The sequence below is a fragment of the Opisthocomus hoazin genome, chromosome 9 (genome assembly GCF_030867145.1).
Source record: "Opisthocomus hoazin isolate bOpiHoa1 chromosome 9, bOpiHoa1.hap1, whole genome shotgun sequence".
NCBI lineage: Eukaryota > Metazoa > Chordata > Aves > Opisthocomiformes > Opisthocomidae > Opisthocomus > Opisthocomus hoazin.
The window spans coordinates 27,277,522-27,292,443 of record NC_134422.1 but is presented as its reverse complement, the minus strand read 5'-3'; the positions used below and the strand labels follow the sequence as shown (position 1 = coordinate 27,292,443).

At 40.8% G+C, this 14,922-nt stretch overlaps 1 protein-coding gene across 5 annotated transcripts in view; it reads left to right on the top strand.

Moving 5' to 3' along the window:
* Positions 1-372: 372 nt before the first annotated feature.
* The window catches only part of SESTD1 (SEC14 and spectrin domain containing 1), a 67,545-nt gene continuing 52,995 nt past the window's right edge, over positions 373-14,922 (top strand). The window contains exons 1-4 of one of the 5 annotated variants that reach the window (XM_075430552.1): positions 373-650; positions 3,746-3,802; positions 4,468-4,570; positions 12,770-12,843. In XM_075430552.1, the coding sequence (XP_075286667.1) occupies positions 12,789-12,843 (55 nt within the window). In that variant the 5' untranslated portion in view covers positions 373-650; positions 3,746-3,802; positions 4,468-4,570; positions 12,770-12,788. Of the gene's footprint in view, positions 651-869; positions 1,060-3,745; positions 3,803-4,467; positions 4,571-12,769; positions 12,844-14,922 lie in introns of those variants that run through there. The other 4 variants (XM_075430547.1, XM_075430548.1, XM_075430550.1 and 1 more) reach the window with 4 other exon arrangements.

The window sequence follows — 14,922 nt, the reverse complement described above, 5'->3', positions numbered from 1 at the left end:
ACCTGCCATCCACCTGACGGGCGTTCGACACAGACCCAGCCACACATGCACCTCCAAACAGCAAAGCACGACTACCGCTAGCTTAACAGGGTCGCTAGCGCTAAAAACCCCGCAGCCAGTCGGACTCCAGCCGGCCCCACGATGGACGTTCACCGCGGCCCCTCAGTTACCGACGGGCGGCGCGGGGGGCGCCGGGGCCGGGCCCAGGCCGAGGCCTGCGGGGCGCAGCGCCCGGCACCCCCTAGCGGGGCGGCGGCGGCGCTTTGTCTCCCGGCGGGGTGGGGCCTCGCGCTGCCGTCCCTCGGCCGGGCCGGCTCCCGCCCAGCTGCCGCGGCGGCTCCGCGGGAGGGAGGGGCGGGCGGTGCGGTGGCTCCGCGACCCGCAGGCGGGGTGGGGGACTGAAGCGAGGGCAGCAGAGCGGCGGCGGGCCCAGCAGCGCCCGGTGCTCGTTGTCTCCCTGCCGACGGGGGAAGGGTCGGAGCCGCCCCCGTCCCCGCGGCTGCTGCTGGGCCGGCGAGGCACCACGAAGCGGCTGAGGGCGACCGCCGTAGCCTGGCCGGAGGGGGCGGGTCCAGGCTCCGCCCTGCTCCCGCCCTCCCGCCCTGCTGCCGGCGTCCGCCCAGCCCGGGCATCCGGAGCGCCGCAGCCGGGTGAGTATCCGCGGCTGGAGGGGCTGTTCCCTCGCTCCAGCCCTGCGGATGGGCGGCGCGGCGGGCCCGGGCGCAGCGCAGGCCCCGCGGCCTGGCCGCGCTTTGTTCCCCGGGCGGCGGCGGTGGGTCGTCCCGCTCCGCCGGGTGGCGGCTGGCTCCCGGCCCTCCCGCGGGGCGGCGGTGGCCTAGCCCGGCCTTGCGGCGCGGCAGCTCTCCCGCGCCCGGCTTCCCTCCGCATCCCCGCGGCGGGCAGGCGGGCGGGCTAACGGCGTACCCGGCGGCTGGCTGCGGGGCTCGCCGCCTCCTCCTCCTCCTCCCCGCTGTTCCCTGCCCCTTTGTGGGTCCCGCCGGCTGTTCCCGGGCCGGGGGCGCGGCGGGTCGGTGCGGCCCAGGGGAACCCGCGCAACAGGTTTGGGTATTGTTCGTGCCGCCGCTACATACGTGGCCGCGGGAAGGGGGGACGGGGGGCTCCCGAGGGGCCGGGGCCTGCCTTTGTGCGGGCGGCGGGCGCGGGAGGGCGGCGGCTCCCTCCCGCGGGTCCCCCGGCGGGCTCCGGGAGGAAGGCAGGAGAGGGCTTCGGGCGGGGGGGGAGAGCTCCCCGGAGCCGGGCAGGAGCCGGCTGGCCGGTCCGCCGGGCTTCCCGCGGGGATTTCCCCGGTGCGTGGCCGCTGGTCAGTCCCGCGCCGGCGGCGGGCTGGTGGGGGGGGCGAGTCACGGCCGTGTCACGGCGCCGGGCGCTGCGGGGCGGCTGGAAGCGCTGCCTGCTCGGGAAGCTGATTCACTGCTGAAGCAGTGGTTGCTCAGAGCCGTGGTTGCCATTTCTATGGTGTTTGACAGGTCCATTGTCTAGGAATTTTGCTTTTCCCCCCATAGCTGTCGTATCCCTTGCTACCGCTTAACGGAGCCTTTTAGCCAGGCAGTTGTAGGAAGGAGATGCTCTAAAGCGTCCTTTTTCTTAAAGAATTTGAACGAGTATATGGAAGCATGAGTGGAGACAATTAGTAGGAAACAGTTCTTTGGGTTTTGAGTGTTTGTAGGTTTTTTTTAATGAGCAAAATTGGCGAAGCTTACGTGGATGTGTATTAGTAGATGCTTTTGTCAGTTCTTTCATCTTTCTTCATCCTGAAGGACATACTGTTCCTCTGTGTTTTTAGTATTGCAGTGTCTGCGTTGTCCTAACGATTGGATGTTGACTTTGTTCATGCATTAAAATTCACTGTGATGAGGAAGTACTGGTGGTTTTTTCCTCCTCTTTCCCCATTCTGTGACACTGTCTGCTAAGATTCAGTGTACAGTGAATAGCGAATACTGTTATTACGTTATAGGAACAGCGATGAACTTCCGCACTAGTAAGGGTTCTCATTTTTCTGAATGTTAGTTTTTAGAGTTGTAGTCCCATTGTTTATACCAAGCAGAAACTTAAGGAGGAGAAAAGGGGGCAGGCGGACCACAGAATAGAACTGAAGCTTGGTCAGAGAGGCCTACTGCTTGCTGGCAAGTTCCTGACCATGCTTTGCTCTGTCAGGGGGAAAAAAAACCCAACCGAAACAAAAAAAAAAACCCACTAGGAGGGGAAACTAGGAGGAATTACAATAGTTTTTTTAGTGAAGAGCTTTAGGATTTTGCACAGTTCTTTGTATCATAGATTGCTGCTTGAAGAATCCTGTAAAATCACCTCAGCCAACCATTTTTCCTGAAGTAGTATTTTATTTGTGGTTTAGATGATCTGTAATATCAGTTTTCCTAGAAACAAAAGTTAAGAGAATAAAATATATGTAAGTTTCTTACAAGAAACAGTGCCATGATGCCTCCGGGAGTTGTGGGCTGTAATTCTAAGTTGGCTGTGTAATCACGTTTCTCAGGAAAGCTTACGTAAACAGGGGAAATGTATATAGTTCTGTTGTTTTCCTGCAGCAGAATAAAGGAGTCAGGTGAGGTTCAGCTCTGTTTCAGTTGGCTGTTGCTTGGGAGTGGTAGTACCGAGGGGCACTGGAGGTACCTCTGGAAGAGGCTAGATACATTGATGGTGAACTTCGATACAATGCTACATAACTGTCAAATCCTTAGGAATAGAATATGAAGAGGAACACCTTTATTCCCAGTAATTAGGAGTGATTGGGTAAATACAGAACACCTTCAATAGGTAGCTTCCAATCAAGCAAGCAAACCCTACCCTAGGGTCTTGTAGAAATGATGTTGCAAGATTTCTACAGCGTCTCTGTTCAAGCTATCTTGAGCACCTGCTGTTGATATTCTTGTTCCTGATCTATGGGTGTGTGCTCTTGCCTTCTCTCCATCTTTTTGAGGCTGCTAGTTTATTTGCCTCACTAGAAAACTTATGGTTATATAAGATTTTTTTAAAATTAAAAACTTGTTATGAGAGATTGCTGTAATGACTGCTGCATCTGAGTAACTGTAAAACATGAAATGTGTTTAGCATCTTGGCTTCACCTGCAACGCAGTAGAGACTAATTTTGAGGTCTTGTTTTTGTTGGTGGGTGGAATTTGATCAGTTATAAGGTTTCATTCAAGTCTTAAAGCATTTGCTGAGGTTTTACGTTTGATGCTTATCTCTTAATTCTGCACTATTACATTTATTATTACTATTATATCTGGGCTATTTACATTTTTTAATTCAAGTTACAATTTGCCTTTTTTAATTGTATAGCAATGATTAGCTTAGTTTGTAGGAATACCCTCTTCCTCTTTTCACAAAATGTACTAACACAGTTCTATTTTTGATTTTGCCTTAAACTCTGTATGGATTACCTCTGAATGAAAGCATACTACAGGGATTCTGGTTCTTGTTACTTTCCTGCTGCTTCCGGTGCTGCCTCAGGAGCACTGCCTGCTAATTATAAACAATGTTGATGTCTACCATATGTTTTGGCAGAAAATACAGGATTCCTGCTGTCCCGCTCAACTTGAATGCCTAGCTTATAAGTATTTGTGACTATATAATGGAAATATTGACTCCCCTATCATGTAGTTTTGCAGTAAACCCTGGTTTTCAGAATCCAAGGAAATAAAGGTATAGATTGAGTATTAACATCTAAAAATATGGTCAAATACTTTTTTTTCATTTAAATTTATAGGAATCTGGAGCTCAAACTTGTATCCCTAACAGACAGTGTTGCATTCCAGTACCAATGGTAAGTAAGATTAATCTCTTCCAAAATAAAATCTTAAAAATTTTCATGCAGTATATTTGGTTCTTATGAAGCTTTGACACTGATGAATATACTGCATAGAACAATATCTTGCAATTGTTTTTGCATAAACTTTTTTAGGCTGTAACTCATGCCTTCTTTAACTTCCCAACTTTATTTTGGTTTTATCTTCTGACTTTTAAAAATCTTTAAAGGCGCTATAACATAATCAAAGCTTCTGATACTAAAGTTATGTTGCATAGTTTGGCTTAGATACTATACAATAGTGCAGCTTGTGTTAGTGTCTCACACAGAGTAGCGTTTGCAAATGTATTAGAGGGGGTTTAAACCTAAGACTGGAGATATGTCAATTCTGATTTGAAGAGGGAGCTGTAGTTGTGTGTGAGAGTAAGGAAAGAAGCATTTTACAAGCATTGAGGTAGATTGTGGCTGCTCTGATAGGGTTGATAAGGTTGTACGCAGAAGAGGAGTGAGAGACTTAAGCACCTTGAGTGAGGAAACAGGAAAAATGCACTGGCAAAGCTTTTTACTCTTTAGACTAAATGAGAGTGAGAGATTTTGAAGTGAGGATTTCCTTACAGCAGACTCTAAACTCAACAAGGAAGCAAGTGAAAAATCAATATGGAGTGTTGTTTTCCTGTTTCTAGGTGAGAAGATGAGCTGCTGCATTTTGGACAAGCTGAAGTTTGGAACGCTGGGACATAAAGAACCCATTAAGAAGGAAATTACAGTAGTTAAGAGGAGATGAAGGTATGACTCAGGGCCTCACAGAATCAATGATTCAAGGGAGATAGATGTAGTAGGCATGTGAGAATTCGGAGCCAAGCTAAACTCTTACAGTGCTGGTGGAGTTGAATTTGAGATGTGTTCTTAGAGAGATATGGTGAAGGGTAAATGTTGACCAGACCAAGTAAGGCAAAAAAAAAATAAAGTGTTGGAAGAAAAAGGTAAATAGATTTGATGTTAATTTGATGTTTTGGTCACTAAATGATATGTAACGGCTGAACTCGAGAAAATAAATAGCTCTACTTGAGGGAAGGGATCAGGATGGACGCATAATATGTAGATGAAAGGTACTGTGGCTTATTTACATTTCAGTACTAGTAAAAGTGATGATTTCTTTCTAATCAGTATGCCCTCAATGCGGCTTGTCTGTTTTCTCTCTGCTAGCGTAGTGTTTGCTATTTCTTTCATGTTACGTTCTTACTTGGTCCTAGAAAATAGTATCAATGGAAAATGTGCGAGTATTACATCTATGCAGGATGCTCCAAGTCACAGTTTAGACAGCTTGATCTTATATTCTCCAAAGCATGATACCATTTATTTATTTATGACAGTGGAATGCTACATGTTTTATTTTGAGGGGGTGGGAGAGATAGAGAGGTGCAGTGGTTACTGTGGCAGGTGGTTGCTGTGGCCAATTTAATTTGTGGTTTGCAGCTGAAATGTTCCAGATTTTTAACATAAGTACAAAAACTGAAGACATCTGTGCAAGTTAAGGAAAGATTTTTCTCTTGCACACAGTAATTCAAGGGCAGTGTAGACAATTTTTTATTTTGTATACCAATGAATACGTGTAATTCTGAAATAGTTTGGAACTTGAAAATGTGAATGAACAAGGTATTTATGTACCATATCTGGCATATTTCTACCTCTTCTACTTTCATGTTTGCTTAAGATTAGTAAAGGTCTGAAATTGCTTATTTATTCCATATGAAGGAATTTTTATTATTATTGTCATTACATGTTGTGCAGTGAGCAGGCGGGGAAGCCACTACCATAAATTTTTTTAAAAAATGCAGAGGAAATTGTTCGGGATATTTCAAGGTTCACACAAAATCTTACTCTTGAGCTGGGAACTTTTTGGTTGGGTAACAAGCACAAAATTTTAAATATTTGTAAACAGTCTTTTTATTAGCCTCTCATTTGTTTTCATTGTTTTGGATCAGTTTTCTCCACTTCAAAAGGATGGCTGCTTTTGTGTCTGCTGCACTTATGTCTACACACCCCACTCTACTTTTCTTCTCAGACAATCCCTTGCCCTTCCATATACTCCGCCACTCTAGATGGCTTTCAGTTTAGATGAGCATTTCTTTTTGCTTCCTTTCAGTTGTAGTGTCACTATACTGAGCTCAGAAGTGATTCCCGAGAGCCTGAGCCACACGCACTTGTAACCAATGCCAAGTATGTGTATTGTTATGAAGTTGTAGATTGTTTTCTTATATAAGCGTTACAAAAGGAACAAGAAGTTCTAATCTTGCACCCCAGAGGAAAGTTGTTTTTCATTTGCTCCCAACTGCCAACAGTTGTGCTCATCAGTGCAGCTATTTGTCTTTGGACTTTGTCTTTTGACTCGGCTGCTTTTATGGCCTGAATTGTCCAATCTGATTCTTCCCGCTGTCTTAGTTTTATGAAGTACTGAAGGCAGAAGAGTTCTCTGTAATCTTACATCACGAACTGTTTTTGGACAGTTCCTTAAAGGACCAGTGATAAGGTACTCATTTCCCTCAGCTCATTCTTGCAAGCTTTTGTAACTTGTTTGGTTGGGTTTTTTCTTCTTAGTAGAGAGCGCTAGAAGAGGAGTATGTAATCTTATTTTGCTATTCATTGATTATTTTTCTTCCCCCCAACCTGTGACTCAAAAACTGTTTCTGTTGGAGAATTTACAGTCTGTGTGATTTCTGTCCTATTTCCACATGATCTCTAAGTAAAATTTTAAGAGCTGAACCTGAGATTTTTTTTTTATGGATCTTAGGGAGGTGTGACTAGGAAGAGAAAATGTTTGTGCTATGCTTTGAACATAACATGTGAATTGACCGGTTGCTGTATAGAAGGTGGTGGAAGAAGCAACCTCCCAACTTGTATAGTTTTGTGTATTATGTAGTCACTTGATGTTGTGAAGTGTGATGGGAGTATACCAGATGACTGCAACTTCCGCTGTTTTGGCTGCCGGTTGCAAGGGAGTGTATAAGGTAGATCAGAGTCTTCTGTTGCCTCTGGTAACATTCTGTAAGGGCAAGCTGTAGGGTTCTGCGGGAGGGTAGACATGGGGTCTCTCTGTAAATTTGACAGAAAAGGAAAAGTGGATATGCATCCAAAACCTGTGACTTCTTTTCTCTACTGTTCTAGATTAAAGAAGCCTGAAAACTTCTGCAATTTAACATATACCATATGTGTTGGGCTTGGTCTGAAGCTGGAAAGGGTAGAAAACTCTAGCAAGCTGTCATTTTGTATGTCATGTGCTGTAACATCATTAAGAACTTCTGCATGTGTACCTTTGGATTGAAGCAAGACTGCTGTCTGTGGACATGGCCTTTGAATCTAAATAAGTGCTGTTCTTTGGGAGAGTGCTAATTGCTGCACAGTATCCTGTGCTTGCCCTGCTTGTATGAAAAGACTGAGGTGTCAGTATTGTTTCACAGCTGTACATGCAGCTGTTATTGTGCATCCTTAGTTACATTGTTTCTGTGCTCAGTACTCTTCCTTCTTTCCTTTCTTGCTGACACTGGCTCTAAGTCCGAGGAAAAGCTCTGCCATTCTGTGAAATGAATAGTTGACCAAGATCAAAGTTAAAACTTACAAGCACAATGTCTTTTTCTTCTCAGATGGCATAACCTCTCTCATGCACTTGTTCTCCGTTTGCTGGTTCGCTATTCATTATTTGTTCTTCACTTCCTTTTGCCACTTGTAATTTTTTTCACTTTTCACATAATGTTGAGGGGGGGGAAAAAAAAGTTGGAAATGAATATGGAAGATGGGTTAGAGGAAGTAGCTAACAGACAGCTCTTCTAAATTATATTCTTAGCTATAGTTAGAAGACAAAGCGTACAAGGTAAGACTTGAATCTCCAGGTGAAAATGGGGCAGAAGAAATGGAGTTTTTCCAAGCTTTAATTTGGTATGTCTGTGACAATGTGCTTTTGGATCATGGCCTGGCAAACTGTTAACACTAGGTTTAACCAAAAGTAGAGCATGCTTTCAGTCTGTTGATTAATCTGCTGTCACAAGCTGCTCAGAGTACGGTGTATCTGTTAATGGAACTGATGTTGTGTGGTTGCATTTTGCTTTAAAATTAAGCAAGCTTACCTACTGATGAAATCTGAGTTGATGGTTTTTATTTTCTTAATCGTTTAGTGTGAATTAATGGGTTACAGAAGATCGGGAATACTTTTTTTGTGTACAACTTGAAAATAAAGCATAATATAAAACTTCAGTATGCTCCTTTTTGTGAATAGCTTTTACATGTAGTCAAAAAGAAAAAATGGTTGAAAAAGCAAAAAAAGTTGATTTGGTCTTCCATAAGTATGTGGAGTTACCTTTTCTCCTGAGGTCTTACAGGGCTCTATTGTTAACAATTTATTAGTGCTGCTCCTAATATGTTAAAGAGTAAAAACCAAGCACTGCATTCGAGTACCTAAGGTGATGTTCATCTGTCAGGTTTTAGTGTTATTTTGAAGCTGTCCGGCCGGGTAACCTAGTTCCATTGTGCCCTTTAATTGAAGACAGCATTAACTAATGAATGCTTACAGCCTTTTTTCCCTTTTGGGGCAGGTTTGATGTGCTTCTCAAATTACCCTGGGGGATCAGCCCTGGAGACCACCTTTGTTTGTGTTCTTTCTGTCTTTGTGCCACTTAGCTGTGGGAGAGGTGACATCCTTTAATGTAGCTTTAAAGGAAGGTGAAATAATAATCTACATAGATAATTGTGATATCCAGCTTTTTCCCTGTCTTTTGCACGTGGATTTTATTTCTGTGTGGGACAGATGAACTTTTTTTTTTAAGCTGATCCAGGGCAAATGTGGGGTAATGTTTTGTAGGTTGAAGTTAGCATCTGAAAAAACTTGCATGCTGGCTTCATGGAATGAAGCTGTTAATTTTGAAGGTCTGCAACTCGGAAGTTGATTTTAGAAGAAGAAAATAATTTCATTCTATACGATTGAGGCGTTTTTATTTTTTTGCAGTAATTCAGAATGTCTGTTGTTATTTGTGCTATTGTTTGTGCCTGGACTTGCAAGCTGCTACAGTAGCTGCCCATCTGCTGCTTGGTTATTTATAGGCAGATCTGTGGAGTTCCTTCTAATCTCTCAAGTCTTCAAAAACATTAATGAATTAAACATCACAATACTCTTGTAAAAAGGGAATTAGATGGAGGGACTGAATGGAGACTAAAAGGCATAAATGACTTGCTCAAAGCCATGTGTATATTTCATAGCAGAACAAGGAATAGAAAGCAGATTCCCCCCCCCCCCCCCCCCCCCACTTTTAGTTCTGTGACTAACAGACGAGCTATGCTCTCTTGCTTGATACACGATGGGGGAATGAAGGAAGTACTCATTCTCTGAAACTTGCAATAGATGCTTGTGGACAGACTAACCCATTTAAAGACCTTGCACCATGTACTGAGGGTATTGAATGTTTCAGGTCTGACGAATTTGAGTAAGCATCTTTATATTAATTGTCATTGAGCCTGAATTCCTTTTGATTGTTGATGTTTTTGACTGGAGGTTCCTACTGGGTTGCTTAGAAGGAAAACACCTGTTACTTGCATTTACTCTTAACATTTTCTGAGCATCTTACTTCGAGTCATCTGGTCTATGTGAATCTGAACTTCTCCCTCTGCCCTCTCTCTTAAATAGACTTCTAAACAGTGTCTGGACATTGGTTCTTATTTAATTTTGTTTTGTCAGATGAGACTGAAGATGTGTAGCAGAAAATGCAGGTGATATTCTTCATTCATCAGAAATGATGCACTTTTATGCTGAATTACACATTGTTTTTACTGTATGTGAGTTTTGTGGCTTTTTGTTTTTTTTGAAAGAACTTACAGAATTTTAGACTGTGGTGGGTAAAACAATGCCCTTTACAGACTTTCCAGAGCCTAGTAATGATAGGAGATGCAGCCTACAAAGTTCATGATTGGATTTCACATTGGAGTGCAGCCTGAAATACTGTTTGCATTTTTGTCTATTCTCTGATTTTTTTTTTTACTCTTTGTATACTGTCTCTCCAGCCTCCCATCCTCCCCCTAATATATACCTGTTTCATTTAACGTTGTATTTAAGACAATTTACTCCACAATAGTATTAGTTTCTGCTTGGTGGGCGGGTTGGAAGAGTTTTCTGTTTCTCTGGAATACCTTTCAAATATTTAGATTTTAAATACAAATATGTGGATTTAGTCTTGCTACTTTTCTGTGGAAATCTTTATAAGAATGAATACATTCTCGGAAATTAACATTGCTTTATTGATTTTAAAAAACCTGGAAGCCCAGGTCATTCTAAACAAGTTCAGTGAGGTTCTTCAATATAGCTCTTTTATTTAACACATTTCCTGCTTACACAAGTTTTACACTTTGGCATATGGTATTTTAATTGGCAAAGTAGATTGCAGGTGGGCATGCAGCACTCTAGATTGTTTCTGAAATTCAGCAACAGATTTAACCTGTTTTGTATCTGTAAAATTTGAGTGTAGGAAAGTTATGTCTTTTGTTTTGGAAGTGATAAAATGCAGCTTCTTGAAGCATTTCACTTTCCTCGAGTGAAATCTGTTCTCTTCAGTGCTCTTGGTTTTCTTTGTATCTTTTTTCTGTTTAATGAGTCCAAATGCCTTTTTCTGTCGATAAATAGACACTAGATCAGTTTCTTTCAGCTAAGTAGTGGTACGACATTGAGCAATGTGTTGTTCTTTCCTCATTGTAAATTGAAGGCTTGATGGCCAGTTTAAGAGCCTGTCATTTTGTCTTCCTATAAACAAGTTGAAAATACTTTACATTGTATTTATAGGTCTAAATATACTTTTATCTGCTTTTTAGCAGTGTACCTTTTTAAAACACCTTTGTTAGCTCCCAGTGAAAAGTAGACACCAGCTCTCTTCAAATCATTTCACTTCCCATTATTAAAAAAAGACGTTTACTGAAATTCATCCTGAGATTCTCTGGAGTGTTAAAGATAGAGAAGGATGTTAGACCTTATTTTTAAACCTGAAGATTTTTTTTCTGGTATGTTCTGATAACCTGCTGTGGTGAGAGTTTTGTTGTAGATGGAGCACATCAAGCCTCTCACAGAAGAGAGGTAATTGAAAACTTCAGGAGGTTCTAGAACAAGGGCTAGGTGTTTGAAATCAATCACCAATTGTTCTGACTCGCCTCCCTCTGCTCTGAATGAACGGAATGCTTCCTTTGGTTCCAGGAAATACTGAACAAAAGAACTATTTTCATCCATGGATAGTGCCATTACTGTGGCAGAAAGCCAGGCAGTGCTTTCCTATTAAATAAATTGGTCTTTTCACAACAGCAAAGAAACATGCTCCCTATAGTCAATAAGTTGATGTAAATTGTTGTTCATATGTGAAAGTGTGGAGATAATGAAGTTTGTGTGTATAGATTTGGACTTTCTTCATTGACATAATGAAGAGCCATTTGTAATAATTTGTAAAGATAACTTGGGGAGGAGAGAAGTAAATCATTACCAGGTACATGTTCCACATCTTAAGAGAAAAAGAATACTGCCCAATTTAAATAGCTCACACAGGGTGGTTGGTTTGAGTATGGACTGCCTGAGTCATTCTTGAGTTTTGTGTCTTATGCATCAAATGACCTACAAATTTTTGTCTGAGGCATGCAGGAAGCTTTGATAGGATGCTTATTTGAGTAATTGCTTGAAGTGCAAGCAGTCTTGGGACTCAGTTTCCTGAAAGAACTGAAATCTGTTTGTTTCATTCTGTGATGTGGGAAATTTGTTTTTTATGTAATTGACAAAAATGACAGTTAAATATGGAGATTCTGAAATAAGGAATGGGAATGAACATTGTGAAGCATTGCACGTTGGAAGAAGGAGGGATAGTAAACAGCTGTTGAAATTTTATTTATTTCGTAATAAAAACAATAATTCTGCTTTTTTTGTTTGTAATGAAATTTGTTGTTTTAACAAGAAAAGGAATAACTATTCTGTTTTACCTCAGGCTCTCTCTTTGGAGTTCTCTGTGGGATTTTTTTCTTCTTTTTGATTTTTTTTTTTAATTTTTTTGATTCCGTTAACTCCCCCTCCCCCGGGGGAAAAAAAAGTTCTTCGTGTGTATGAATGCTGAAGTACCCAGACAGAGAACTCCAGGTTGCAGTCTGAACCCTCATGCCTGGAATTAAAGAAAAAAAAATTATCTGTTTTTATTTTGACTGGATACTGGTGCATATCTTGAATTGTGTATTTCCATGCAGAATTAGGGGGGGGGGGTTATTATATGAATGGATTTCTGCAAGTACGAACTCAGAAAAACTTAGAAGCAGATGCCAGTTGCTACTTTGTGTAGGCTGGCAGGGGGGGTTGCATCCTGTTGATTTGTTAGTGAAACACGGAAGCTTAATGACAGTGAATTGCGGTTCATAGTGCAATAAAAATGGAGTGAGGGTAACAAAGGATTTAGAGACAAAAGGAGCAGAAGCATTTCTAGCAATAGGCTAGACATTCTGGCTGTTGGATGTTTTTCTTTAATTGCACACCTACTAATGACAGGGTAACGGCAGTGTCCTGACATAAGTGCAGCATAATGTATTTAAATAATTATTATATTCCTGGTAATAGAAGACAGACTATGTAAAAGTGTAATTTTATGTCACTTATTTTACATCTGAATGACCGAGCAAACATGATCTACCTGTAAATTAATTGTAGTTTAATGCAGTTGGGAAGTAGTACTTTTATATAAATTATCTCAGTGTCCTTGGTTGAGATTCTGCTTTGATTTTTTTTTTTTATAATGAGGAGAAAGAAACATTTAATTACAGACGTACATGGAGGAAATGCATATGATGATGTTTATTCTTTGGTTTTTACAATACTTTGGATTTTGGTTAGTGTTCTGTGCTTCCTACAGAAGTGTTTTGGCTGGTGCTCATTATAGTGAAACGTTGCAATTAATTTCCCATGCTTGACAACTTTAACTTTTTCTGTTTCAGAGCTGTGAAAACTAGTAGAATGGAAGCTTCAGTAATATTGCCCATTCTGAAGAAAAAACTGGCTTTTCTTTCAGGTACGGTTTCTATTCTCCTCAACTGGTTCCTCCCTGCATAATTTGGATGGGATTTTTAGGTTGGGTACTTGTATTTGCTGGATCTCTGAAACTTTTAATCGAGTAGCCAAGCTATTGCTGTTGGTGTTTAGCACTTGTTTTTGCTGTAGCCTGTAACTCAACCCACAAAGCTGATGTCAGGAAGTTTCAATACATATATAAAAGAATGATGATATAGCAGACATCCAAGAATAATCCTTTCTGGTTTTTTATCTAGTTCTAGAAATACAGAGTGAATATTTTCAGGATTTTCTTTAGAAAACTTTCCCTGCCTTACCCCTCTCTTTTCTCCAACATAGAAATGCATGGAAGCAGAATTAGCCATAAATTGCAACACTTTGATTATTGTCAAGTAGTTAATTTGGGCAAGGCTGGAATTACTGTTGTATTTATTAAGACTACTTGAATCTTGGGTTGAAGGTAACTTTCCTCCCCATGCCAAGAAAAACAAAGGGAATACTTACAATGATAAATGTCATTATCTTGCTGATTTCACTGCTGTCAGTCTACTCTAGGGTAGGTAGACAACTTGCAGAACACTTCTCAACTTCACAAATTGACAAGTGTTGACATACATAAATATTCTTCTGGTTTAATTTATTTTAGCTAGTCTAGTGTAACCTGCTCCTTTTGTTAATAGAATTTGTTTTGCTTTGAATTTGCTCACTGTCCCAAGCAACTGCAAATCAAACATTTCCTGTTTAAAACAAACCAACCCCCAAAACTCAACTTACATTAAAGCCTGACACAGTGGGCAGTTTCTTCCGTAGTAATAGCAGATGCATAATATGTTGGTTGTTCAGCACTTTACTGCAAGGGATGGTTCTTATTAACTAGAGTGCATTTTCAATTTGCTATTAAAGCTGCCTGATCCATTTTGAAATATAGATGTTCTTACTGGAAAGCAATTTAGTGAGTGGCAGTTTAAATGCTAGGAGCCTTTTGAACCTGCATATTTCTAAGTACCTTTTTGGAATTGTGTGGTATTAATGGATGCTTTAATTTAATGAATGGTAAAGATTCATGCGGTATTTTTTTTTTTTAAAGCATTCTTCAGTGTAAGTAAAGGAACGTGACAGAGAAATAGGTTCATCATATGTATTTAAAGCAATTTTTTTCCATATAGTTTCATAAATAAAAACATCTTAATTAAAAATAAATAATCAGAAAAATAATATTTTAGTAAAATGCTCTCTGTTTATATGTTGAAGCCTCTTGTAATTTTGGGGTTAAATTGATACAAATAGTGTTCGCCCTGCCTTCCTTTTCTGGAAGCAAAACAGAGTGGTTTCTAATGGAGCAGTGTCTCCTCAGATTTGGAATGCATGGCTGTGTAGCTTCCATGTTGGTAGGTCCTTAGAAATACCAAGGAAAAAAGGCAAGGTGCTAACTCAGAAAAAAACCTGAACAACCACTTTGGTGCAGAATGAATTAAAAAAAAAATAAATCTTTTTTTGTGATATTCCTAGTTGCTTTCCTCAAATGTGTTCTTAGTTTATAAACTACACCACTTCTTCTGAATTACAGCACACATAAAGTTAATTTCCCCTGATTTTTTTTTTCCAGGTTTAATTCTAAGTCTAAAGACTCAAATAGTTTGAGAGTAGTGTTTTTTGTAAGAGAAGGTGTTGTTTGCCATGCCTAAAATCACCATGTGATTTGGTTTATCTCACTAAACATTGTATTCTGAAGGTGGTGGTAAAGATTTACACAAGCTTTAACTTTTAGGAACACATACAAATAATACAACCAAGATTAAAGAACTTACTTTACTGTTTAATTAAATAATTCTTATTGTTTAGTGTGTTAGTATTGGGAAATGTTAGACTACATCTATTATAGTCATAACTTCTTAACTGGTAACTTTAGGTAATATTCCTTTAAAGCCCCATTCATTTTTTGTCAGTATTTCTTTTAAAAGTACAGTTTTGAGTTAAAAGGATTCATAGATGGATAAAGATATACCAGGTATCTTTTACATAAATGACTGGACATCATTTTTCACCAAGGTGAAGAATCAGTGATAACTTCTGCCTTGTT